The sequence below is a fragment of the Maniola hyperantus genome, chromosome 28 (genome assembly GCF_902806685.2).
Source record: "Maniola hyperantus chromosome 28, iAphHyp1.2, whole genome shotgun sequence".
In the NCBI taxonomy this organism is placed as follows: domain Eukaryota; kingdom Metazoa; phylum Arthropoda; class Insecta; order Lepidoptera; family Nymphalidae; genus Maniola; species Maniola hyperantus.
The window spans coordinates 3,457,408-3,484,377 of NC_048563.1; the positions used below are offsets into that span (position 1 = coordinate 3,457,408).

Sequence of the window (26,970 nt, forward strand, 5' to 3'; positions counted from 1 at the left end):
CTCTCAATCAAGTCACGACCTACTCCGTTATCTAATCATCTCAAGATAATCAATCACAACTTCATGAACACTCTTAAAAGGATCATTGCATCGACTCTCTTACGATCTAAACCAGATCTTATAATTGATTTCTCATTACTAATTCAGAATATCGCAATAGCTCTACCTTCTCCACTCTGTGCACATCTGCATACAGAACACCATAGCATCGTGCGCCACACGCGCCACGACTACTATCCACCCAAATAAGCGATCACAACAGAAACCAGGTAGAATGTAAGCTATTCGATCTCATGGGCAACTCATTGTCTAATCCATTTCAACATTACACGAGAGTCATCAATGATTCTTTACCAACCGGGTTATACGATTCTAAAGCGGGTACCTACTATCAAAGTTAACTTCAAGTTACTATCGCACTAAACTATCACTTCAAACTAATCATTATCTCAACTGCCGGTATATCTCCAATTACACTCTAAATCACTAGCGTCTGCAGAAATAACCTTAACGGATGTCCTTATAATAATCTATCCACTGAGCCAAACGTTAACTCACGAACTACTCTAATATTCACCAATAATTAGTATTCCATATTCGTCAAACAACTACGCGAACATTATTAATAGTGCTTTGCAGACAAAGTCACCGGATGGCACTAGATGTTACGATTTAACACAATGTACATTAGCATCGAACAATTACTGTTCTAACTATATCACAATCACCGAATTAAATATCACGATTAAGAAACTACCTACCTATCTCAAAGAATAATAATTAGCTAAGCTATAATCTGATAGTTAATTAATTTAATGCGAGAGAAAATTGTGAACCACAACAAATGCGTGCGTGTCAAAGTCCAACTCTGACAACTAAAATAAAGATGGCTACCTTCCGTAGAGTAAAGCTCATATGTTTCTTTTCACGGTGTCTACAGACAGTAAGAACTCTTTCAATATCGACCCTCCAATACGGCCATTCTGACATGCGACCGTCCTCGGGCGCTAGTATGTATCAAGCACAAACATTTTATAAACGTCAGAACATCCGCTCGTTCATCCTGACAATCAGCACAAGCACACAAACCACATATTCTAAAGCATGCATATCACAACCATTACAAATAAAACAAGCATGACACAACCAAAGCATAGCCCAACTTTATCCATAGTAGCAACTTCTAAAACACACTGCACCATTTGCCATAATAGACTCACCGCTCATAATTATGTCTCATAAAACCCGAACTCCAGCAGTACCCCGCTACTGATCCTATCACCTGTTCCAAATACCCACCACACTATACACCAAGCTAACTCCCCTCAGCTGAAACGGCCACGCCGCCGTCCATCCATTATCGGAACAGCCACCTCGCCGTTTATCATCTAAATGACCACCTCGCCTTTTAGATAACCCCCTTTTTTTTCAAAACAGCCACCTCGCCGTTTATCATCTAAATGGCCACCTCGCCTTTTAGACAACCCCCTTTTTTTTTCAAAACAGCCACCTCGCCGTTTATCATCTAAATGGCCACCTCGCCGTTTAGACAACCCATTTTTATAAATCAAATATTCTTTAACGTCGCAATAGCACTTTTCCAAAAGCAATTCACTAAGCTCTTCCTTATACACATCCAAACTCATCCTTTTGAGGTCAATCGGCAGCTTATTGTTGATTTTTTTTTTTACAGCCATAGCGCAAACGCTTTTAATGCATGTACCACTGTGACATTCTGAAATGCATAGCTCGTGCGTGCATCCAACCGACCCACTCATCCTTACCTCATAATCTCGTTGGAAATATTTTTGACATCTCCTAATAAATACGCCCATATCCTCTATGCTCATACATCACAGTGGAAGGACCCCCACGCATACACAAATTCGTCCAATTCAGCACACACACCTAATGTGCACCCTCAAATTAGAGTTCTTGTCGCAAATTATTCCCAAAAACTTTAACTCATCAACCCTCTCCATCGTCGCATGATCATGAACTGCATCATTTTAGTTTTATTTAAGCGCACTTCCAAGTCATTATTACTAATTCAATTAATTATCCTCCAAAGCGCCGTTCAATTCCCATTCCTACGTTCCTTCAACATTATTCTATCATCTGCAAACAATACACAACGAACAATGGTCGCTATCGTCGAAAACAAATATTCCGGCGAATTTAAAAACCTCCTCCGTTTTTGAAGTCAGTTCAAACGGAAGGATTCTAATACACCACACATACCATACACTCTGAGGTACCCCCCCGCTTATCACATTCCAGTGGAGATTCGTACACCCTTTGGTATTATTTTTCATTCTAGCAATCCCAGCGCACATTTTCAGTCCATTCAAATACGACTCTATCCATTCATAAGCTCTTCTTGCAACACCATATCCATCTAATTTATCCAATAATATTTTATGATTCACAAAGTCAAAAGCCTTAGTCACATCCAGAAAAATAATAGCAATAGGTACCCTGTCATTCAGGCTATCATTATCTATTCCACTTAAACAGAAACAATCCTCGACAGTGGAGCTGTCATTGCAAAAACCAAATCGTTCATCCACGAGCACACCATTGGCATTGAATTTTTTTGAGACGTTTCACCATTACCTTTCCAATCATTCCCGCTAATATTGGTACCAATGTTATAGGACGGTGCCACATCAATCGCCTTTTTTTTTAACACGGGCTACAGGAATGGTAACTATAGAAATTTTTAAGTCGCTAGGGAAAACCCCTTATTCAAACGACTGATTCACTATGTCTGCAAATACACTGCATAGGCGAATAGCGCTCTCCTCTACAGAGCCAGTCCTCATCTCATCTTAGCCCAGCTTCAGTGTCACTCCGTGACTCTATTATACCAAAAATCCCTTCAGTCAACCATACCGTTTTATTATTACAATTATCCATTTTCACCTTCTTAGAGGGTAAACACAGCACATAGAAAAGTTATACAACATCATGAAAGGAATCAAATGCCTCGCCGACGCTTTCCGAATATTCGAAAATGTAAGGGACAAGATAAATTTCATGAATAAAATTATTTCGTATTATCCCCGTTGTAGTCCCTCCCACATTAAGACCATGCAGACCTATATCGCACTTTTTTTTTCAACCCTTACTGCCAATGCCCAAGTAGCATCATGATCTGAGAGTGCTAGATAGTCAATCTCAGCAGCTGAAAACATCAGACCACTAGCTATTAAATTAGATGACAACCGTGCTGGGACATCACACTCCCAATGCTATAACCATTTAGTAAGGAAACCAAGTAGTTCGGAACCCTCGTAGCCTTAGCTCCAAGCTTACGCAATTCACCATCACCACCATACCACATAACTCCTACAACTGACAGTCAAAATTGTAAATTAACTAAACTTAACTATTTTGAATAAATGATTCGAGTTTGAGTTTAACTCCATTAAATCACGGCCACTTTCACCACTCCTTAGCGCATCTCTACACAAAATAATCCTTTTTTCTTTCTCTTTTTATTCAAAACACACAAAAGTAAATCAAGCTTTTCAAGAAAGACCACGTGTGGGTATTAAATTGAAAACATGTCTGCACAAATAAATAAAAATAAAAAAACAAAAAAAAAAAAAAAACTTGTAACTTTTTTTTTTTTTTTTTAACAAAGCTAGTGTTGCAATGATTTTCGAAAATGTGGGCATAAATCGTGTATCCCACTTCTAATGTCGGAGAACAGGAGGATGGCTGATAATTATTATTTATCTTTAGCCGACATCAGAAGGTAGTAATTAATAAGTAGGTACTTTAATCCATGTTCTTTACAAATAGTTCTCAGTAACGTATCGCACATGGAAACCATCAACGTAACACAACCAGATCACCCTAACCTAACCCTACCTATGGTCGCCTCCAACCACCCCTCACAGCGACCCCTCACCTCACTCTAAACTAGCTAACCTAAGCTAAACACTACATCGTGTGATTAGGGCGCAATTGCTATTGCAACCTCTCAATCAAGTCACGACCTACTCCGTTATCTAATCATCTCAAGATAATCAATCACAACTTCATGAACACTCTTAAAAGGATCATTGCATCGACTCTCTTACGATCTAAACCAGATCTTATAATTGATTTCTCATTACTAATTCAGAATATCGCAATAGCTCTACCTTCTCCACTCTGTGCACATCTGCATACAGAACACCATAGCATCGTGCGCCACACGCGCCACGACTACTATCCACCCAAATAAGCGATCACAACAGAAACCAGGTAGAATGTAAGCTATTCGATCTCATGGGCAACTCATTGTCTAATCCATTTCAACATTACACGAGAGTCATCAATGATTCTTTACCAACCGGGTTATACGATTCTAAAGCGGGTACCTACTATCAAAGTTAACTTCAAGTTACTATCGCACTAAACTATCACTTCAAACTAATCATTATCTCAACTGCCGGTATATCTCCAATTACACTCTAAATCACTAGCGTCTGCAGAAATAACCTTAACGGATGTCCTTATAATAATCTATCCACTGAGCCAAACGTTAACTCACGAACTACTCTAATATTCACCAATAATTAGTATTCCATATTCGTCAAACAACTACGCGAACATTATTAATAGTGCTTTGCAGACAAAGTCACCGGATGGCACTAGATGTTACGATTTAACACAATGTACATTAGCATCGAACAATTACTGTTCTAACTATATCACAATCACCGAATTAAATATCACGATTAAGAAACTACCTACCTATCTCAAAGAATAATAATTAGCTAAGCTATAATCTGATAGTTAATTAATTTAATGCGAGAGAAAATTGTGAACCACAACAAATGCGTGCGTGTCAAAGTCCAACTCTGACAACTAAAATAAAGATGGCTACCTTCCGTAGAGTAAAGCTCATATGTTTCTTTTCACGGTGTCTACAGACAGTAAGAACTCTTTCAATATCGACCCTCCAATATATATATATATATATATATATATTAGAATATATATATATATATATATATATATATATATAATAGATATATAATAATAATATATATTTTAATAGAGATAGCGAGCAAACGTGCAGGCGGGTCACCTGATTACCGCCGCCCATGAACATTTGTAGCACCAGAGAAATCGCCGATGCGTTGCCGGCCTTTTAGGAATCTGTTGCTCCGCCCCTTGAATAACCCCCTGTTTTAATCTAGTGGGAACACCGCCGATGGGAGTTGGTTCCACAGTTTGCATGTGTGTGGAAAGAAGGATCTGGCACAGCGGACGGTCGAAGTGCACCAGAGTTTCAAAAAATTTACCAAATTTACGGGAAAATTACCTTATCAATTAGGGAAAATTTAAAAAGAGTTTGTAAAACGTGTAGGTATCTACAGTACCCACCAAATTACAGCACGCGGCCGAAAGTTTATGCCCATCGGCCTAGAATGACATTTCGGCTTTGTAAAGCGTTGTCTCTGTCACTCATACCTATATGACGTTTTGTCGGTCTCAACTACATAGACAGTGCTCTACAAATCTGCTATCTCCTTCTAAAGGTTGATGTACATTACTTTCGGCTGTGAGAAAACCCCACGAAGTTTTTGGAGCCGCCTATATTAGTTAGATATTCATCTACTCACGGGTATATATTTATCTACTCACGGGTATATATTTATCTACTCACGGGTATATATTTCTCTACTCACGGGTATATATTTATCTACTCACGGGTATATATTTATCTACTCACGGGTATATATTTATCTACTCACGGGTATATATTTTTTGTGGATAGCGGCCACGTCGACGGGGTCAGGGCTCAGACTCCTCATGGTCGGCAGCACTTCGTCCAGCATGTTGAGCTTCATCACAATCGGGCGAGCTTCCCAATCCCAGCCTGAAGGTACACTGCAACAATGGAAAGAAGGACTGCAATAAAACAAAAACCTAGGTTGTTCCTACCTACCTACCTAACCTGTAATAAATACCTACTTAAAATCTCTTTTTTTCTATCACCTTAGCACTCTTTGGGTACGTACGGATCCCTAAAAACCTAAGTTCACAAAATTGAGTTATTATGTACTAGCTGAATGATGCCCGCGACTTCGTCCGGGATTAAGTTTTTTAAAAATCCCGTGGGAACTCTTTGATTTTTCGGGATAAAAAGTAGCCTATGTCACTCTCCGGGTCCTTATCTATATCCATTCAAAAAATCACGTCAATCCGTTGCGCCGTTGCGACGCGATTGGAACGACAAACCAGCAAACCAACAATTTCCCCCTTGAAAACCTAGGAATTCCCACGGGATTTGTTAAGAACCTAAATCCACGCGGACGAAGTCGCGGGCGTCAGCTAGTACATAATAATAGTATCTTAATAGTATATAACCAGTTATATTTAGTGGTTGTTCATTGAGATTTATAATAGATCTGACAAACAATACACATTGCAAGTTGATAACAAACCGTAATACCAATTGATAAAGTTTAAATTGCTTTGGAAACAACATAGTTCCTGTGTGTGTTTTTGTATGTTGGTACGTAATAATAGGGCAGCTCTTAAGTGCATATATCTACATATAACATCATGCTATCTATATGTCTTATAGTGCAAGAGCTATTGGTATTCCGTAGGGCGATTTCGTAAAACCTGCATCAATAATTATTACAATCTCAATTGTTCTGATTGGCTGAATTTGTGCGATTCTTGTTGCAACAATGCATTGTAGCCAATAGTGAGCGAGCGTCAACCAATCAGACATGATTGCGATCGTGACATTGTAGCTGTCAAACAACCGCGGTAGGGCCACAGCTCGATTAAAGCCTGTTCGCTGACAGTGGCGCTACACCCACAGCAGGCACACGATTGCGATCGTGACATTGTAGCTGTCATTCTACCGCAATCGCGCAGCTGTGCTACTTCGGTTAGACACATCTCTAAACCAGATAATATATAATAGTAACTAGAGATGTTACGCGGAGGTTCGATTCCGATTCCGGAAGGTCGGAACTTCCGATTGATTTTGTACCTTTGGTTCCGATTTTAATCGGAAGTTTTGTCGGAGGTCGAATTACGGTTACTCTGGTTCTCCCGCAGATCTCTTCATTTCAGATTTGATCACAAAGAGAAACTCGAATCATAGCTCACTTCATCACCTGCTGAGTCATTCTGAGCTTTCTTATGAGGCCCATAAGTTAGTGTTGATTACTTCAAAAATTAATCCTTGTTAATCAAGAAAGAAAGAAAGACAAAAAAATGCATTTATTTGTTGTTGGTGTCACAGTTAAAAACAAAGTACAAATGTAACATTTTCATCTGTGACACCACCCCACATGGGTGTACAGCTCAGCATAATGTCTTGCATCATATGCGTTAACACTTAACACACATAAGATGCAGGACGCTGATTTCTGATCAAGGTTTATGAGTGCGCGTACAAACGGCAATTTTAATGACGTACAATTTTGTATGTTAAATCGTGGCGACTATTTGACCAGCCGGTCATTCAACCGCCGCTCGTGCGCGAATAGCCAGAGCCTCTTGGCCTATGAACATTGAACTTGACTGACTTGACTTTACGAGTAGTCAGTACTTAGTAGTAATCACAGAAAATTATCTATTTACAGATAAGTACATTCGCTAGGCGCGTGTACTATTATTTTGTAAACTAACTGAGTTTCTAGGTTCTATGATCCGTACCCTTATATAAATGCGAAAGTGTGTTTGTTTGTTGGTTTGTCCTTCAGTCACGTCGCAACGGTGCAACGGATTGACGTGATTTTTTGCATGGGTATAGATAAAGGCCTGGAGAGTGATATAGGCTACTTTTTATCACGGAAAATCAAAGAGTTCCCGCGGGATTTTGAAAAAATCTAATTCCACGCGTACGAAGTCGCGGGCATCAGCTAGTAAATAATAATATTGGTACTATATGCGGCAGAAAGTAATGTACATCGACCTTCAGAAAGAGGTAGCGGTTTTGTAGAGCATTGTCTCTGTCTTTGAGACCGACAAAACGTCACGTAGGTAGGTATGAGTGACAGGGACAACGCTCTACAAAGCCGAAATGTCATTCTAAAGGCCGATGTACATTTCTGCGACAGACATATTCTACCCATCATCATCATCATGATCAACCCATCGCCGGCTCACTACAGAGCACGGGTCTCCTCTCAGAGTGAGAAGGGTTTGGCCATGGTCTACCACGCTGGCCATGTGCGGATTGGTAGACTTCACACACCTTTGAGAACATTATGGAGAACTCTCAGGCATGCAGGTTTCCTCACGATGTTTTCCAGTGATATTTAATTACTTAAAACGCATATAACTCTGAAAAGTTAGAGGTCCGTGCTGGGGATCGAACCCCCGACCTCCGATTAGAAGGCGGACGTCCTAACCACTAGGCTATCACAGCTTAAGCTTAGTTCTAATTCAGCCACTGCCAATTCAGCTTGCTAATTCCTTGAGTATCAGTCACTTTAGTTCTCCTCCGGATTTCCTCGTTACGGATTTTATCCCTCAGAGAGACTGAGATGAGATGAACTACGTCTGTTTGGATCCAAACTCCTCTTAACAATCTGGCGAATTGATTTTTCTATGACATTCAAAAATTTCAAAAAGGCTGTACAACATAATTTTTGAATTTTGACCATTAAGTATATCTTTTTCAAGTCGATCTATGAAGTACAGTGGAAACTCGATTAACCGGACTAATTGTTGTCGTTAGTGATTCGGATAATCGAAAATCCGGATAATCGAATGTATGAAGAAAAGCGGGTTTTGTGCATATTATGTAGTTCACCATAATAGTATTTTCAATTTTCAAAGTAAGATAACTATACCAAGTGTGATATCATATGAAAGGGCTTTGCCTATACATTCTAAAACAGGTTTTTATTTATTTTTATGCATAATAGTTTTTGATTTATCGTACAAAATGGTGGAAAAAATACCCGAGTATGGAACCCTCGGTGCGCGAGTCTGACTCGCACGTGGCCGAATAATCGAGTTTCTACTGTATGTGAATCAACTATACCTACTGACCTGGATATTTTTATCAATAATTCAGGTAACCCTAGAATCTAGATAGCAAAAGAAATATAAAATATACTTAGATAAAGATAGCGAGTGTACAATTTTGTTGATAAAATAATACTCAGGTACACCCTATTTTATGTATACAGGGTGTAATTAGATAGCTAGCGAAAACTTAGAGCTATCATATTACCTAAACACAACCCAATACCACTAATAATTACTTGAAGTTTTTGTGATTTAGTTTTTTTCGAACCTGCAATGTATAGCGCGCAAAATTTGGGGTCAATACCCCGCCTATTGACTCCGCGCACAGACCACCATCCATAGACCCCTAACAGCCGGACACCCCCGACGGCTAAGCTGAGACAGTTGCTTAGCATAAAAGTTGGCCCACATGCCCGTTTGGTACCCTCATTCTGCACATTGTCTAGATTACGTGACTTTTGAATCCACCAATGACAACAAAGCATTCCCTGTCGCCCACCAACATCTTTAACGGACTTCAAAAAAAGGAGGAGGTTATCAATTCGACTGTATGTTTTTTTTTTTTTTTTGTATGTTTGTTACGCGATTACTCCGTCAATTATGAACCGATTTTGATGATTCTTTTTTTGTTTTGTAGGTGAGGTGGTCCGTCATACTTCCGAGGTGGTCCCATTTTAATTTGGTAAAGATCCGATGAATATCTTCGGAGATGGAGAACGGAACTCCTCAATTAATAAGAGTAAATTGCTCGCGATCAGTGTAATAGCTTTGTAAACAGTAGGGTTTTAACCAGGCATGGCATATTTTTAACCGACTTGAAAAAAGGAGGAGGTTCTCGATTCGAATGTATGTCTTTTTGGATGTTTGTTACCTACGCGATTTCTTCGCCAAATATGAACCGATTTATAATGATTCTTTGAAACAGTACATAGGTTTTTAACCAGGCATATCATATTTTACGATTTTGTCTTCATCAGTCCCAACTCGACTTGGACATCTTTAGGTAGATTTTTTAAACTTGTGTAAAGGCAAGTCTAAAAAATTTTTACAAAAAAAATAAAAACCGACTTCGATACACAAACACTAAAAATTGAAAAATAATTTAATTTATTACCGAATATATTATGTATACAAGAGTTAATATAGTTCCATAATAATACTTTTTGGTGCCGGTGCCAATTAGCTTTAGCTGCGCGAATCGTCTAGACTTCATATTTTTATGAGACTCCACAATGGCACCTCATTGGCACCGACCCCAAAAATATTATTATGGAACTATATTAACTCTTGTATACATAATATATTCGGTAATAAATTAAATTATTTTTCAATTTTTAGTGTTTGTGTATCGAAGTCGGTTTTTATTTTTTTTGAAAATAAAAACCGACTTAAATTCCCATTTAAAAAAAATATATTTCACAATTTTTAGTGGTCCGATGGAATTATGCTATGACTGGTTAAAAATCTACTATTTACTAAGCTATTACACTGATCGCGAGCAATTTACTCTTATCCGTTGAGGAGTTCCAGTATCTATCTTCGAAGATGTTCATCAAATCTTCACCAAATTTAAATGGGACCAACTTTGAAGTATACCCTTTCAAACAAAAAAAGAATTTTCAAAATCGGTCCAGGCGTCATCGAGTAATCGGGGAACATACATAAAAAATAAAAAAATAATGAAAAAAAAAAGATTCCGACGAATTGAGAACCTCCTCCTTTTTTTGAAGTCGGTTAAAAATTGTACTCATTTGTATATGTACTTATTTCTCCAAGGCATGCAGGGGCACAAATCGGTCAGCCAACCAATAAACTGTACCTAATTTGTAACAGGAAAAATGTTCCATTTAGTTTATTAAATACCTACTTGTAGCCGGAATAGTGGTGTTCCCTATATGACTCATGTCCATATGTGATGTGAAAACACTTAGGTATAAATATAGCTCTCCAACCAGCCGTTTCTCTTAATCAGTACATCAGTACCATAGATAAAAGCTTCTCTAATCTCTGATCAGCAGGGTGATTCGCTAACTCTTTCTAACATTGAATGATAGGCATTAGGCACGGAGCTAATTTTTAGGGTTCCGTACCTCAAAAGGAAAAACGGAACCCTTATAGGATCACTTTGTTGTCTGTCTGTCTGTCTGTCTGTCTGTCTGTCAAGAAACCTACTTCCCGTGACCTAGAATCATGAAATTTGGCAGGTAGGTGGGTCTTAAAGCTGGCTTTAGGGGAAAAATCTGAAAACCGTGAATTTAGGGTTAGATCACACAAAAAAAATTAAATTGTGGGCATGAACTAAGAATTAGTATTTTCAACTTTCGAAGTGAGTGACTATATCAAGTGGGGTATCATATGAGAGGTCTTCACCTGTACATTCTAAAACAGATTTTTATTTATTTTTATGCATTATAGTTTTTTAATTATCGTGCAAAATGTCGAAAAAATACGACTGTAGTACGGAACCCTCATTGCGCGAGCCTGACTCGCACTTGGCCGGTTTTTTGGTTTGTTGGTTTGTCCTTCAATCTCGTCGCAACAGAGCAACGGATCGACGTGATTTTTTGCATGGGTATAGTTAAAGACCTAGAAAGTGACATAGGCTACTTTTTATCCCGGGAAATCAAAGAGTTCCCACGGGATTTTAAAAACCAAAATCCAAGCGTACGAAGTTGCAGGCATCAGCTAGTAGGTAGGTACTCTATATAGAACGGCTGCGCTAAGATGGTTTTTTTGCGCGTAGCCTACATCGCGTAGGTCTGTAATACTCACTCTCAGACATAAGACACTAGGGTGAGATCTATAGAGCGCACTTTGACTTTGCTCAGACTTAAAATTCAGTTAAAACGACACTGATTTATATGAGAGAACTAGCTCTGTCTCGTTTTAACTCAATCTTATCTTATCGCACTTCGAATTTGCTCAAACTCAAGTTTGAGTTAAAACGAGACAGATTTCCTACGGGATTTTCAAAGTTACATTCACACGAACGAAATCGCTTTCAGTTAAAAAAATAAGAACTTACCTAATACCTAGATACCTACTTAAAACCGGCCAAGTGCGAGTTAGACTCGCGCACTGAGGGTTCCGTACTACAATCGTATTTTATCGACATTTTGCATGATAAATCAAAAACTATTATGCCTAAAAAGAAATAAAAATCTTTTCTATTAAAGTTGTTGAAAATAGCAATAAGTATTTGTTCGTGAACACATTTTAAATTTTTTCTTGTGATGTAACCACAAATTCACGGTTTTTAGATTTTCCCCTCATGTCTGCTATAAGACCTACCTTCCTGCCAAATTTCATGATTCTAGGTCAACGGGAAGTACCCTATAGGTTTCTTGACAGACAGACAGACAGACAACAAAGTGATCCTATAAGGGTTCCTTTTTTCCTTTTAAGGTACGGAACCCTAAAAATATAAGTACCTACTTAAAGGAAAGTAAAAGTAGGTACCTATTATAGGTATTATGTAAACATACTTACTCGGTTTTTCTGAACGCTGCGTTCTAATTTTGAAATATTATACTTACGCTCTTATTCCTATTTCATTTTACTTATTATGATTTTATTAGAAACATCAGAAATATGTTTATTAAATTAATAGCTGTCAACTGGGTTCTTAAATAAATACACGCACGTGGTACTATCCTATCTATAAACAAACTATAAACCAATAAATACAATAATTAGGTAGGTATTTAATCAAAACAAAAGTGAACAAGATATTTCATTAACTACACTTTTCTTTCAACTGATAAAGTGAGAAATAAAAATGTGTCTCTATACATTGATTGTTATGTAAAAAAATTGTACGAATGTTGCTGTAGTACGCCAGAAATGAAATTTAAATGTATCCATAGAATCGTCTTCAATCTGTCAAAGCTACGTGATTGAATACTTTGCACATATATTACATCATATTTAAAAATACAATACTTACACAATAGATAAAGAAAATCCAATACACAAAAACACCACTACACTAAACTTGTTTTACACAGCACAGATTATAAAAGCTTTTGAACGAAAATTAAAAAAGAAAAATGTTTTTACGTTTTCGCGCTTAAAGTATAACGCGGACAAATTAGATGGACACGTGTTTTGTAGGTTATTGATTGATTCGAGTGTACGTTTTGATTCGGTCGGGTTATATCAATGGAGGAACGACGATACCACGCTATGTGCAAAGAACTACTGACATGAGGATAAAGTATACAAATAAAGTTGTAATGTCAATAAATTACGCCTCTTTCGTTGTAGTCGAAGCCGAAACTAGGCTACTCCTAGGTTTGACTAGTTTCAGTCTTCACTTTTGATGTCAAGTAAAGATGTCTACCTAACCTAGGTATTATACCTACATATTGGCCCAGCAAAACTTCAGCAAGTGCCGGCCAACTGTCTGTCTGCCTATCGTGTCTGTCATGAAAAGGGAATCAAAATCAATAGGACAGGTTCTTCCCGTTGACCTAGAATAATGAAATTTGGCAGGTAGCAATATCTTATAGCAAATAACACAAGTAAAGAAAAAAATCCGAAAACCTGCCAGACGCCCTTAAAGTTTAATAAATTGTTAAAGTTTAAGGGTGACTGGCAGGGGGTTGCCACGATACTAAGGTTGAGATTTTATAGAGCGCACTCTGACATTGCTTAGACTTAAGACAGAGTTAAAACGAGACAAAGCTGTATCTCTCACATAAATCTGTCTCGCTTTATGAGCAAATTCAAAGTGCGCTCTATAGATCTCAGCCTCAGTGTTGGGCAATGCATGACGTGATTCCTAATACTACTACTATTACTAAGACTTTATATTTTGATTTATTAAGATTTTTTACACCTTTATTAGTCTACCTCTTATTTCTCAAAGCCACCATAACCCAAACTTGATAGTCGCTGATATAAAAAATAAAATAAAAATAAAAATCTTTTTTATTCGTATAAACTTTTACAACTACTTACGAATAGTCGGATGCATCTACCACTGGTTCGGAATGCCTTTCCTATCGTTCCTTCCTGTGTTGGGGACAATACTTACGGAGAGAAACCTGTAGCCTTTATAAAATACCTACCAAAGGTCTGGCACGTGCTGGCTATTAGTCCAATAGTCTTAATAAACTCCTGACCAAGAACTCTACTTTTTACGATTTTTAGGAACGAGCGGCATAATTTCACTTCGACTGTAACATTATCATATACATAACTCGTATGCATAATATTATAATTGGCACGATAAAGTGTTGATAAGAGACAGTTTTGCTAAATTCATGATAAGGTAATCTTTTAGCATGATAACAAAAGTATGGCTTCGTATAAATAATCTTGCTAAAGACAAGTCCGAATTATGTTTCGTCTTAAAATATATTTTTAGGGTTCCGTAGCCAAAGGGGTACCAACGGGACCCTATTCCTAAGCTTCCACTGTCCGTTCGATGGTCTGTCTGTTTGTCAGCGGGCTGTATCTCATGAACCGTAGTAGGTAGAGTCTGGGTAGAGAATTCAAATTTTTCAGATAGTATAACTAACTGTATAGTGTATACTTATTAATATTGCCGCTATAACAACAAATAATAAATAATTCAAAATGGCCGCCACGCAAATTAAAAAAAAGTGTTATTTCTTGTACGATCGGGACTCTTCGTAATGTGCGAGTCCGACTAGCACTTGACCATTTTTTAGGGTTCCGTACCTCGAAAGAAAAAAAGGAACCTTTATAGGATCTATTTTTAACCGACTTCAAAAACGATTACTCGATGACGCCTGGACCGATTTTATTTTTTATTTTTTTGTAATTATAGAATACTATTGCGATTTGCAATGGAATAAAAAATTAAACGAAACTCAAATTAATGGACCAGTCGTATTTTATTAATCATCATTCTTTACTTTGCTTACTAATTACTGTTGTTGTAAAATGTGAAAAATTGACAAATTTAAGCCTGACAAAAGCCGGATAGGACTAGATCGCAAAAGCCTGACTGTGTCCGGCTTTATCCGGTTGCCTGGCACCACCAGTTACCACCAATTCTCAATGGACCATCCGTATATTATGTCATGGTATTTGCTGAAATCACAAAAACAAAAGTATTTACAGACCGTTCACTGTAACTTGTCCCCTGACGTTATGTTGGCACTATTGCAAATCACACAATAATAAACCCTAAGTTCTTAGAAATAAAGCAAACAACGCAATGGTGCCAACATGACGACAGGGAACATGTTATAGTGAACGATCAGTAGATTAGTCTCTACAACGTACAGTACGCGGCCGAAAGTAATGTACATCGACCTTTAGAAGGCGATAGCAAATTTGTAGAGCACTGTCTCTGCCGTTGAGACCGACTAAACGTCATATAGGTATGAGTGACAGAGAAAATGCTCTACAAAGCCGAAATGTCATTCTAAATGCCGATGTACATTACTTTCAGCCGCGTACTTATCTAAAAAAAACCGGCCAAGTGCGAGTCAGGCTCGCGCAACGAGGGTTCCGTACCACAGTCTTATTTTTTCGACATATTGCACGATAATTCAAAAACTATGATGCATAAAAATAAATAAAAATCTGTTTTAGAATGTACAGGTGAAGACCTTTCATATAATATCCCACTTGATATAGTCACTCACTTTGAAAGTTGAAAATACTAATTATTAGTTCATGACCACAATTTAATTTTTTTTGTGTGATCTAACCCTAAATTCACGGTTTTCAGATTTTTCCCCAAATGTCAGCTATAAGATCTACCTACCTGCCAAATTTCATGATTCTAGGTCAACGGGAAGTACCCTGTAGGTTTCTTGACAGACAGACAGACAGACAGGCAACAAAGTGATCCTATAAGGGTTCCGTTTTTCCTTTTGAGGTACGGAACCCTAAAAAATCATTGAGTTTGTTTGACAGACTATGTTTATTCTACAATTTAAGTAGTTGGTTGCCAAACTTCAGCAGTTCACTGTGGTGCTTCTTTCTCTCTTCAGCCAATCTCCTATCTCTTTTGTTATTACTTCTTTCTCTTTCACAACCTTAATACTTACGATTTGTTTGGTGTAGTTCTCAGCCGGGGCGTTGTCTTGCCGAACTTCAGCAGTTCGCTGCGTTGCTTCTTTCTCTCTTTAGCCAATCTCTTTTTCTTCCTTCTCTGCTCTCTCTCGAACAGCAGCAGATCATATCTGTCTTTTGCCAAGAAGTCACTTCCTTTGGGTCGACCAGTTTTAATACTTGTACCTAAAAGAAGAGTAAGATATACCTATATTCGTTCTCTATAAATTTGCTCGCGCCCGATGCCTTGACCACTCGGCCACGGTCTCGCTTACTACCAGTGACGAAATTGGTGATAATATGTATGTGAACTCAGTACTGAAGCGACTGTTTAATGCCATCTAGGGCGCAAACCCAGAAGATGCAGGTTCGATTCCTGCCGGTTACGCAATTTTTGATATGTATTTAAAATTATTTATACCCATGCCTAATTACAGATTTCTAGCACTATTAGTTTCTGAAATTAACCGAGAACAGACGGACGGACTGACATGGCGAAACTATGAGGGTGCCTCGTTAATACGGAAACCTAAAAACTAACCATTTTCCTCTGGATAGTCATCGAAGACACCCACTTTCTTGCCCTTAATCTTCCTGTACTTGGCCTCTAACTCATGCAGCATGTTGCACAAGTGCATGATCACCTTGCACTGCTCCAGGATGTTCACATACATGTACAGCATGTACGAAGACCACGCGAAGTTCTCGTTCTGGTGTGGTAAGAACCTGAAAGAACCGGCCAAGGCGAGTCATGCTCGCGCACCGAGGGTTCCGTACTACAATCGTATTTTATTGACATTTTGCACGATAAGTAAAGTTCTTTCATATGATACCCCATTTAGTACCTACCTATAGTAATCTTACTTTGAAAGTTGAAAATAGCAATATTTGTTCATGAACACAATTTAATTTTTTAGGTAATTTGATCAGCTTAGGTATCACAAATGCCTTTGATATAGTTTGGCATGGCGCACTTCAATCAAAACTGCCATCCTACGGACTACCCGTGAAGCTGTGTAGTTGGGTCGCTAGCTTTCGTGATGGCCGCAATATCAAAGTCGCTGTCGATGGTTTTTGCTCTGAACTTAAGCCCATCAGAGCTGGCGTCCCACAGGGCTCAGTGTTATTACCCACACTATTCATCCTTCATATCAGAGACTAGCACCATCAGGAAGTGCCTTATAGGTTTTGTTTCCCTTGAATTAGCAGATATGACAGACAGACAGGCAACGAAGTGATCCTATAAGCGTTCCTTTTTCTATAAATAACTTTGATCGATTTAAGTGCGGATAAGAAACCCAGGAAGAAAGAAAGAAGTACCTTCTCTCAGCCATCTGGTATAGTTCCAGCACCATCTGGTACCGGTGTATGATCTCATGCACCAAGTAGCCCACCTCGAACTCCAGGTTGTTCACATACAGCCAGCGCACCTGGAAGTAGCGTCGCAAGTCCCATATCCTGCAATATACCGTTGAGTAGACTTCTTTTGTTACTTAGTTCATTATTTACTTAGTTAGTAGGGTCTTGTAGGGTCTTCTACACGAAGGCGGAGATATCAGGGCAGTGTTGGTCAACGTCCTGATCCGTCGAGGTCGCGAGTGGCTGCACTTTCTCCAGGATGTGTCCAACGGGCGTCTCGCGAGAGAGGTACCGGCGGCGTACGTTCTTCAGAGTTCCCGGAGCCTCTCAATAACGCGCTGAGGAGGGCCACCGAGGAGTTTTTAGTGGGTAGAAATCCCACATAACCCGATTGGGTATCTTCAGAAGATTTCCCCCTCGAAAAAAAAGGGTCCACACGAAACGGTCTTGCGCTTGAATCCAGCGGCTCTCTGCGACTCGATTGATGTCGTCTGTCCACCTAATGTGGAGGTATCCCGACGCTGTGTTTTCGCAGGTCAGCATTTTAGCACCTTGGAGGGTCCACATCGTCTGAGATCACGTTTTAGAACCATGTGCCCTGCCCATTGCCACTTCAGCTTCACATCACAACTCGTTAAAGCTATCACGGTTACTCTGGTTCTCTACGGATCTACTCATTTCTGATTTGATCACGTATTATAATATGGGTACCTTCAAGACAAGAGTGAATAGGTATCTTTTAGGCAAGCGCGCTCCATCTTGGGCTGCATCATCACTTGCCACCCAGGTCTGATTGCAGCCAAGCGCTAGTCTATAAATTAAAAAAAAAAGAGCACAGCTACTGAACCAATGTGATTTAGTAGGTTAAACTATTTGATTACTTGTTCTTGAACACGTAAGTATATTAATTTTTTTGTGATGTAACCACAATAACCAGGCTATCATGGCATTAGACCCGTAACACTCACGCGTTCTTGTAGGTGATGGAAATGGAATAACAAGCCCGCTTCCTGTCGTTGTACGTGTAGTAGTGGTAGCCGCCATCAACGTTCTTGAACAGCTGTCTCCGTGTGTGGTTCATTATATCCAACACGCTGGACGGCTTGTACTCTAAGTCATATTACGAAAAAACTGCATATTGTTACATTCTCAATTGGGTATTTTCCTACTTTTGAATTTGATAAATATTATTACTTTATTATAAACTAGGATAAAAATAATGACGTACGCTGAAAAAAATATTAAAATCCAACAAAGATTTACAAAGTTACAGGCATTTTAATTTTGGAGTGGGAGGGTCTTCTATCCCTTTCTAGCAAAACGAAAATTTGTATGAAACCGCACGAAGCTACTATGGTCTATGGCATTAGTAAGGTGTGACGTCAAAATGCTATATCGCTATCTCTGTCTAATCAGAAATATTTAATGCTTATAATTTTTTTGTTATTTGATCGATTTAATTATTAGGGTTCCGTACCTCAAAAGGAAAAACGGAACCCTTATAGGATCACTTTGTTGTCTGTCTGTCTGTCTGTCTGTCTGTCCGTCTGTCTGTCAAGAAACCTACAGGGTACTTCCCGTTGACCTAGAATCATGAAATTTGGCAGGTAGGTAGATCTTATAGCTGACATTTGGGGAAAAATCTGAAAACCGTGAATTTAGGGTTAGATCACACAAAAAAAATTAAATTGTGGTCATGAACTAATAATTAGTATTTTCAACTTTCGAAGTGAGTGACTACATCAAGTGGGGTATCATTCTATTCCATTCTATTCCATTCTATTCCATTCTATTCCATTCTATTCCATTCTATTCTATTCTATTCTACAGGGTTAGGGAGCGTCAACACCAACCTTTCGTCTCGTTGCTCAACATAGTTATCAAGCCAGTCGTCATTTCTTTCATCAGTGGTTCCATGTTTGGTGTCTGCAGTGAGTTCGACGCAGGAGTGAGTGCTACTGCAAAAAAATATTTTCAAAAACCGACTTCAAAGTTCAATCTTTACTAGGTGATGACCGCGACTTCGTCCGCGTGAATTTCAGTTTTTACAAATTCCGTGGGAACCTCTTTGATGTTCCGAGATAAAAAGTAAATTTGGTGTTGCCAGATAATCATTCTAAAAACTGACAAATGTTTCTATTGCTAGACTAATAAATTAAATAAGATATTAGCTTTTTTTCATTTTAGGCAAACTTTGGACGCGAGGCAAAATTAGGCATTTTGACGGTACTTACCTGGTCCTATTTAATAAAGCGTCATGAATACTTACGGAAAAATATTAAAAAAAACATTTCCCCCTTTTTCCATTTTATCAAATCGAATGAAAAATTGATGATGAAATAATTTTTTCAACGGTTCATTACTTATTTCTATTGGTTTTAATGCCTAGCTCAATAATAAAATACATTCTAAGTATAGTTTAATAGGCTTTTATAATTGAACTAGCTTATTCCCGCGACTTCGTTCGCGTGGCCTACACAAATTTCGAATCCCTATTTTATCCCCTTAGGGGTGGGAAACTTTGAAAAATCCTTTCTTAGCGCATGCCTACGTAATAATAGCTATCTGTATGCGAAATTTCAGCCCGATCCGTTTAGTGGTTTGAGCTGTGCATTTATAGATCAGTCAATCAGTCAGTCAGTCAGTTTTTGCTTTTATATATTTAGACTATAGATGATAACCGCAACGAGCGACGTCCATGTAGATTTAGGACGTGGGAATTCTTTGATTTTCAGGTATAAAAAGTAGGTACCTACCTAGACTAGGTATAATATGTCTTATCTCCGAGATGCAAGCTGTTTCTACTAGAGGTACAAGGCCTACTCGTGACGAATCTCGTTGTAGTCTCCTTCTGAAATGGGCAGGAAGGAAATAAAAGAAGTAGGTCAGGGTAAACGTTTATTGGGCTTCCACGTCATGCCTTGTCGCCTTCTGCCAATAGTATTCGTCAGCAAAGTTCACTGTATACGTCACGTGGTGCTTTCGTGTCGCTAAACTATGTCGTGGTACAAGCCCTTCACGTAATCTCCTTGTGAAATGGGCAGGAAGGAAATGAAAGAAAGTAGGTTAGGGTAAACGTTTATTGGGCTTCCACGTCATGCCTTGTCGCCTTCTGCCAATAGTATTCGTCGGCAAAGTCCGCTGTTTGCGTCGCGTGGTGCTTTCGTGGCGACGAACTATGTCATGGTACAAGTCCTTCACGCTGTAGTCTCCTTCTGAAATGGGCGGGAAGGAAATTAAAGCAAGTAGGTCATGTTAAACGTTTATTGGGCTTCCACGTCATGCCTTGTCGCCTCCTGCCAATAGTATTCGTCGGCAAAGTCCTCTGTTTGCGTCGCGTGGTGCTCTCGTGTCGCTGAACTATGTCGTCGTACAAGCTTTTCTCGTGACGGATCTCGTTGTAGTCGCCTTCTGGAATTAAAAAAGGAAAAGAAAGAAGAAGTAACTGAAACATTCTGACTACTATTTCTCGTATGCTCTCAAGCGAATCACAGTGGAATCCATGCACTGAAATATTGCGTGTTATTATAAAAATAAGAATCAAGGACGAATGGGATAGGCAGAAAAAAAGCGTCTAAAGACCGTCATCTTTCAGATGCAATACAAAGGATCTACCTGAAAGATAGCGCAAAGAAGGGGAGGAGGTTCTTGGTCCGTAGGCCGTTGAGCAGCACTCCAAAATGGAGTCGGACCTGTCAGTGGTATCCATGAGGATTTTCCTCCTCCACAAACGGAAAAACCGATTATCGATGGGTTAATCTGGGAGTAATCCAATAAAAATTGACAAGGAATGCCCATTTTGCTTGAATCTCCCTTTCTTCCTCCTTCGACCTTGTCTTCAGGCTTCTGGTCCTACCCGATGACACATTTGGCCACTTACCAGGTGACATACATGGTCACATCAACAGTGTTGTAAACAGTGGTACTTACCTACTCCGGTAGGAAGGGGCACTGGATGCACGATAGACGGAATAGGATAATAGAGTGCAGAAACGTGCCCAGACAGAATAAAGAGAGTGGTACTTACGTATGATATGATAAGCGTTCATGAGCTCCGAGACTTGCCATCTCTCGGTCTTGAAGTCCCTCATGTTGGCATACTTCCGATAGATATTGAGCATGCGATAGAATCGCTCCTGGATGCCGGCTGCCACTGAGCCGAGCTCAAAGGAAATGGTGACTCCACGACTGTTTTTAATTTTCTCTGCGTGCTTCAATTTGTATTTAATATCTATAAAACAATATTCATTTTCATCATCATGACCAACCCATCGCCGGCTCACTACTAGTGATGTAACGAATGTCATATTTAGGACATTTGCGGATGCGAATGCGGATGCCTGCTGCCAACTTTCGCGAATGCGAATGTTCAGTTTTTGTTTACATTTGGCGCCATTTGTCTATGGCTTGGTGGCCTCGGCGGCAGTCCCGTTACCAAATGAAAAAGAGAAGACTGATAATGTGATTACGAGGTTAAGTTACTTTTTATTACATTAAAAAACATAAGAAATAAATGGATTTTGTTTTATTAACCAACTGTTACATCAATTTTTTTTTAATATTCGCAATAATTTCGCGGAATGCGAATGCGAATGCGAATATGCAAAAATATGCGAATATCCGCGAATGCGAATGCGAATATTCGGTACGTCACTACTCACTACTAAAAACGGAGATACGTTTAATAATCTGAATTAACGCGATCCGTTTTTCGTTCGAAGTACATAAACGGAGCTCTAAAATTAGAATACCTTTGAAGAGTTCTTCAGTCATGTTCAGGAGATGCAGTGTTGCGATCTCAGTAACCCACTGCATCCAGGGCGGCCTCAGAGGTCCATTATGCTTACGGTAGACAGTGGTGGTTTCATTCTGTGATGTGACCCAGGGCGGGAAGTTACCTGGAAATAAGCTATTATGGACTAAGAGCCCGCGAGGGACATACCTTCGTTATAATAGAATAGAATAGACAGGGTGTACCAAGAACGCTAGCAAAAACGAAGACAGGTGATAGTACTGATGATTACTGGTATGATACCACAAAAAAAACGCGAAAACAAATTAAAAATCCTATATTTCGTAAAAGTTCACGATAAAACACCTGACTGACGCTAGAGGTCAACAAACTTTGCGTAAGTAGGCCACTCGGAGTCAATGCCGCGTCGTAAGTGGGGCATTGACCTGAGTTTTGTACGCTATTTTTCAAATTCGCACTGTATAGTGCCATCCCCGGGGCGCAAGCTAACTCTGTTATCTGTACCTACCGCTACCTACCTCAAAATCGCTTACACGGACGAGTGAAAAACAAGCAGACAGACAAACATACAAACAGACAGACATTCGCATATCTTACAATATTAGTAGGCATGGATTTTGGGGGATCAAATCTAGAATAAAATAAAATAAAAATATTTTTTAATCAATTAAACTTTAGCATAAAAATTACAAATCGAAAATATCATCTAAACCACCGCAACGAGGCAGGGTGCCCAGAACGGCAGCGTTACCTCGTTGAATGGCCAGACTAATATGCTGACCGAGGTAACTGCCAGCCCTCCTATATTGAAAAAAAAAAAAAAAAAAAAATTAAACTTTTACAAGTGGGTAGGGTACATATTTTTGAATCGATAGCGCTGCATCTACCAGTTCGGAATGCCTTTCTACTAATCGATACACTTACAAAACAAAATAATTATTAAAAACGCAAACATAATATTGCGATTTTCCAATAGAGCTGGAATAGGTTTATGTTTTACTTAATAATTTTAATAACATTAATCAATTGTTAAATAATTTAATGTTTTTAATTACCTACTATTTAATAGCTACTAGTTAATTTACTGCCTAATTCGTAATAATTTAACACTATAAATAGGTACTTCTCTTTGCATAAAACTTCATTGGTTTCAGAAAATGAAAATTGCATTGTGTATTTTTTTACTATGTAAGTAAACTAATTTATTTTAATGTGTAATTTTTTACTATGTAAGATAATAATAATGTCTTTTTACGAACGAATTTCCTCGGCAACGACCAAACGAACAATTTAATCGCTATTTAATATTTAATCTAAACAAATAGTTTGTTTTTCAAACTCAATGAAATGTAGACACGTTAAAAAAATTATTGTGCCTGTGGTTTTATGAATTACTTACGTAAATATATTTTTCGTACCACTTGCTCAAAAAAGTGACATTCAATGCCACAAAAAGCGTACATAACAATAGTCATTTTTAATCTGTTAAAAACAGGGAAAGAAAATTGTACTGAATTTCATTCATCCCCTAGGGAGAGAATGTGATTTAAATTTGGAATACTTAGGTACCGAAATATATACTGAACTTTTTATTTCTTTTTATTTATTTATTCAGATACAAGATAGCCCTTGACTGCAATCTCACCTAATGGTAAGTGACGATGCAGTCTAAGGTGGGAGCGGGCTAACCTGGAAGGAGTATGGCAATTTTTATCAAACCCATACACCTTTGGTTTCTACACGGCATCATACCGGAACGCTAAATTGCTTGGCGGCACGGCTTTGCCGGTAGGGTGGTAACTAGCCACGGCCGAGGCCTCCCACCAGACAGACAGACTACATCTGTTTTTTTTTAAATTACCAACATAAAGAATGTTTAACAAACCCAATTTAGACACAGCAAAAACCACGAAGGTTTAACACCATTGAGTTTGTATATAAAGCATTATACATCTTTTTGAAAAAGGAATACGCATTTATTATGCAGTTATGATTATTAAATAAAATTACGAAAACCGACGAGGCCGTATGAGCTTAATGCCTTTGCTTTTCCGACAAAAAAATATTAGTCTAGGAATTTGCCGCGTTTTTGTTTTCTTCAAATACATAAACGTTCAGTTTTTTTTTTTTATAAATAGGTAAGTTAATGTTCTAAAATACGTTTAATAAATGCTTATCTCGCTTCGCTCGTGATTTAAGTTTTTAACACCCTCGCTACGCTCGGGAGTAAACCTCGAGTCCTTCGTTACGCTCGCGATTTAAATCGTCACCCGCGACAGAAGACACTGCTTTATCCCCTTGCTTAATAATCTACTAATGTTTAAAGTATAACTTGAAAATTAATGGACTTTCATACAAATTTTCGTCCCCGTACTTAGGTGGAGTTTTCAGAAATCCTTTCTTAGTTTATACTTATTTATTATAACTAGTTGACCCGGCGAACTTCGTACCGCCTAACACTGCCTTCCCGGAACCCCTCCACTAACACTTAAACTTGATGGAATGCTATTAAAGTTCAAATTTACTTTTAAGTATTATTACGAATCTTTTGTATGAATATAGAAAAGTGTTGTTTTTAGACTTTTTCAGGCAATTTTTTAAATTTTTCTCTCCGTAAGAACTATTCTCGTAGGTACTTCAAGAAATATTAGAAAAAAAGAGTTAGCGAAGTCGGTTCAGCTGTTCTCGAGATTTGCGATCAGCAACACATTCAGCGATTAATTTTTATACATAGAGATGGGATTTGGGGAATAAAAAAAACTCTTTAACACTGAAAAAATAACTCGTTTGAATTGGGGGATATAAAAGAAAGTACAAGTGTTTTAAGAATCAGGAAAAAATCATGATACTTAAATACCTACTTGCTGTAGGTAAATATTTAGTCGTCGATTCATGAAATTTTCAAATAGTATAAATACTTACAACGGACATAAAGAGCAAGGAAATAAAAATAAATCAAAATATATTTATTTACAAAAAAGGTTATTTCGATGTCGTTTACTCAATGTACCTAAAATGACAAAAAAAATGTTTTAAGAATAAGTGATGATACAAAGTAAGTTTGACTCTAATTTCTACTTTATTATAAAACTAGATGACGCCCACGACTTCTTCCACGTGAATTTAGTTTTTTAGATACCCCGTGGGAACTCTTTGAATTTCCGAGACAAAAAGTAGATTATGTCCGCCCCCGGGATACAAGCTATCTTTATACTAAACTTCAAAATCGGTTAAGTAAACGGATCCGATCGGATGGGCTGTGAAAAGCTAGCAGACAAAATATGCCTAGACAGTAAACCTAATACCTAATATAAATAACATAAATTCTCATACAAAGAGTATATAATCACTACGTTTTTCTCATACGCCAAGATCAAATTAATATATGAGATGAGCTCTCAGAAGGTAGAAAAGTCAAGCATGATTCAGGATACTACTAGCGCCATCTAGTAAATAAACAAATATCCCGATGCTTAATAAAGTTAAAACTTTTAGATATCCACACTTGTTATACGGAAGTGCCAGAAATAAAAGACAAGGAAGACAGAGCATCTGCAAAAAAAAATCCTCAACATTACCGCAGACATAGTCAAAGATACGAACAGAAGAATCGGTCTGCTCCTTACTGAGCAAAAAGCTGCATCAGGCTGTGCGGCATTTGAAGTCGGCTACCTAACTTATGTGATACACGAAAAGTTTCGTCGAATGGTCGATAAATACAACGTTAGTAAATACATGACCAGGCGACTGTATTTATCTGAACTGGTATGTTAATAACAAAAGAAACCTAAACTACCGAAACCTGACTTTGTTGATCCAAACTTAATCTAAGTAAATCTAACCTATCCAAATATAAATGACCCAAACAATTTATCTAATCTAAAGAAACCTAATGTAGCCAAACATGACTGACCCTAACTAACTTACCCAAACTTAACCCAAGGCAAACAAAAAACCTATAAAGCGACTATTACTTACGTTTGGAAACCAATGCCTTAAAATTCAGTTCTACACATATTTTATCAAATAATTTAGTCGTTTCGATAAAATAAAGATGAGCAAACAAGCTTTGTTTCTATGTGAGCCTTGCGTGGATTAAGGTTTAAAAATCTTATGTGAACTTTTGGTTTTCGAGATGAAAGTAGTTTATGCACTCTCCAGGTCTTTAACTATATCCATGCAAATAATCACAACAATCCATTAATCCGTTGCGGCGTAATTGAAGGACAAACCAACAAACACAGTCTTGCATTGAATAACATGGGCAGTGAGTCCACCCATCCATTCATCAGCCTGTTTGCGTCCACTGCTAGACATAGGCCTTTCCAAGAGCGCGCCACCAAACACGGTCCTCCGCCTTCCTCATCCATCCAGTCTCCACCACCTTCTTCAGGTTATCGGTCCAGTGGGCTGGAGGTCGTCCTACACCGGTACGATGGTCTCCACTCCAGAACAAATATAGCAAACATGCAAATTATTTAATTTTTACAACAGATTCTCTATCTAGACGAGATTGAGCGTCACTACTGGGAAATCAATCATATATCGAACATGCTTCACGAGGTAGAGAGGAAATACCATATCGTGCCAGACCTCAGTGTGGAGTATGAAGAACCAACTCGTGAAAACCACACAGGAGCATTCCCTGAGGGACCTGAGTTCCTGCCGGTGACCAGGCGCCACAAGAAGAGGACCAAATTTGAGGCTGATGAGTGAGTTTGCCAAAAACCTCTACCTTTGCTTCAATTAATGAAAAAGGTCACGACTTTAGTTATGATGAATACAAAGCAAAAAGAGAAGTTGTGCTAAACAGGTTG

General features: G+C 38.4%; 3 protein-coding genes across 3 annotated transcripts in view; all 3 read right to left on the reverse strand.

Annotated features, from left to right (window-relative positions):
- LOC117994871 (segmentation protein cap'n'collar-like) overlaps positions 1–13,205 on the reverse strand; it is a 155,891-nt gene extending 142,686 nt beyond the window's left edge. The window contains exons 1-2 of the mRNA XM_069508484.1: positions 12,953–13,205; positions 5,757–5,892 (exon numbers count right to left, since the gene is read on the reverse strand). Coding sequence (XP_069364585.1) covers positions 5,757–5,852 — 96 coding nt within the window. The 5' untranslated portion in view covers positions 5,853–5,892; positions 12,953–13,205. The remainder of the gene's footprint in view (positions 1–5,756; positions 5,893–12,952) is intronic.
- Positions 13,206–14,956: 1,751 nt separating this feature from the next.
- LOC117994945 (uncharacterized) lies at positions 14,957–19,679 on the reverse strand. The gene is made up of 7 exons (XM_069508153.1): positions 19,670–19,679; positions 19,254–19,358; positions 18,369–18,510; positions 17,362–17,499; positions 16,583–16,767; positions 16,038–16,227; positions 14,957–15,069 (listed from the first exon to the last, which is right to left on the reverse strand). Exons 2-7 carry the CDS (start codon positions 19,315–19,317, stop codon positions 15,021–15,023), a joined length of 768 nt encoding a protein of 255 aa, XP_069364254.1. The 5' UTR covers positions 19,318–19,358; positions 19,670–19,679; the 3' UTR covers positions 14,957–15,020.
- A 971-nt stretch (positions 19,680–20,650) lies between these two features.
- Positions 20,651–22,199, reverse strand: LOC117994946 (uncharacterized). Its single transcript, XM_034982921.2, has 3 exons — positions 22,152–22,199; positions 21,428–21,631; positions 20,651–20,811 (listed from the first exon to the last, which is right to left on the reverse strand). Exons 1-3 carry the CDS (start codon positions 22,171–22,173, stop codon positions 20,651–20,653), a joined length of 387 nt encoding a protein of 128 aa, XP_034838812.2. The 5' UTR covers positions 22,174–22,199.
- Positions 22,200–26,970: the final 4,771 nt, after the last annotated feature.

Bases quoted from the DNA above. Each gene is read 5' to 3' on its own strand.
- LOC117994945 (XM_069508153.1), bottom strand. From the start codon at position 19,317: ATGGAACCACTGATGAAAGAAATGACGACTGGCTTGATAACTATGTTG. The intron at 18,511-19,253 runs GTTGGTGTTGAC...AATATGACTTAG, and splicing joins GTTGAGCAACGAGACGAAAG to AGTACAAGCCGTCCAGCGTG. The intron at 17,500-18,368 runs GTGAGTGTTACG...GGTATATTGCAG, and splicing joins TCCATCACCTACAAGAACGC to GATATGGGACTTGCGACGCT.
- LOC117994946 (XM_034982921.2), bottom strand. From the start codon at position 22,173: ATGACTGAAGAACTCTTCAAAG. The intron at 21,632-22,151 runs GTATTCTAATTT...ATTGTTTTATAG, and splicing joins GACTGAAGAACTCTTCAAAG to ATATTAAATACAAATTGAAG. The intron at 20,812-21,427 runs GTAAGTACCACT...TTTTAATTCCAG, and splicing joins GAACGCTTATCATATCATAC to AAGGCGACTACAACGAGATC.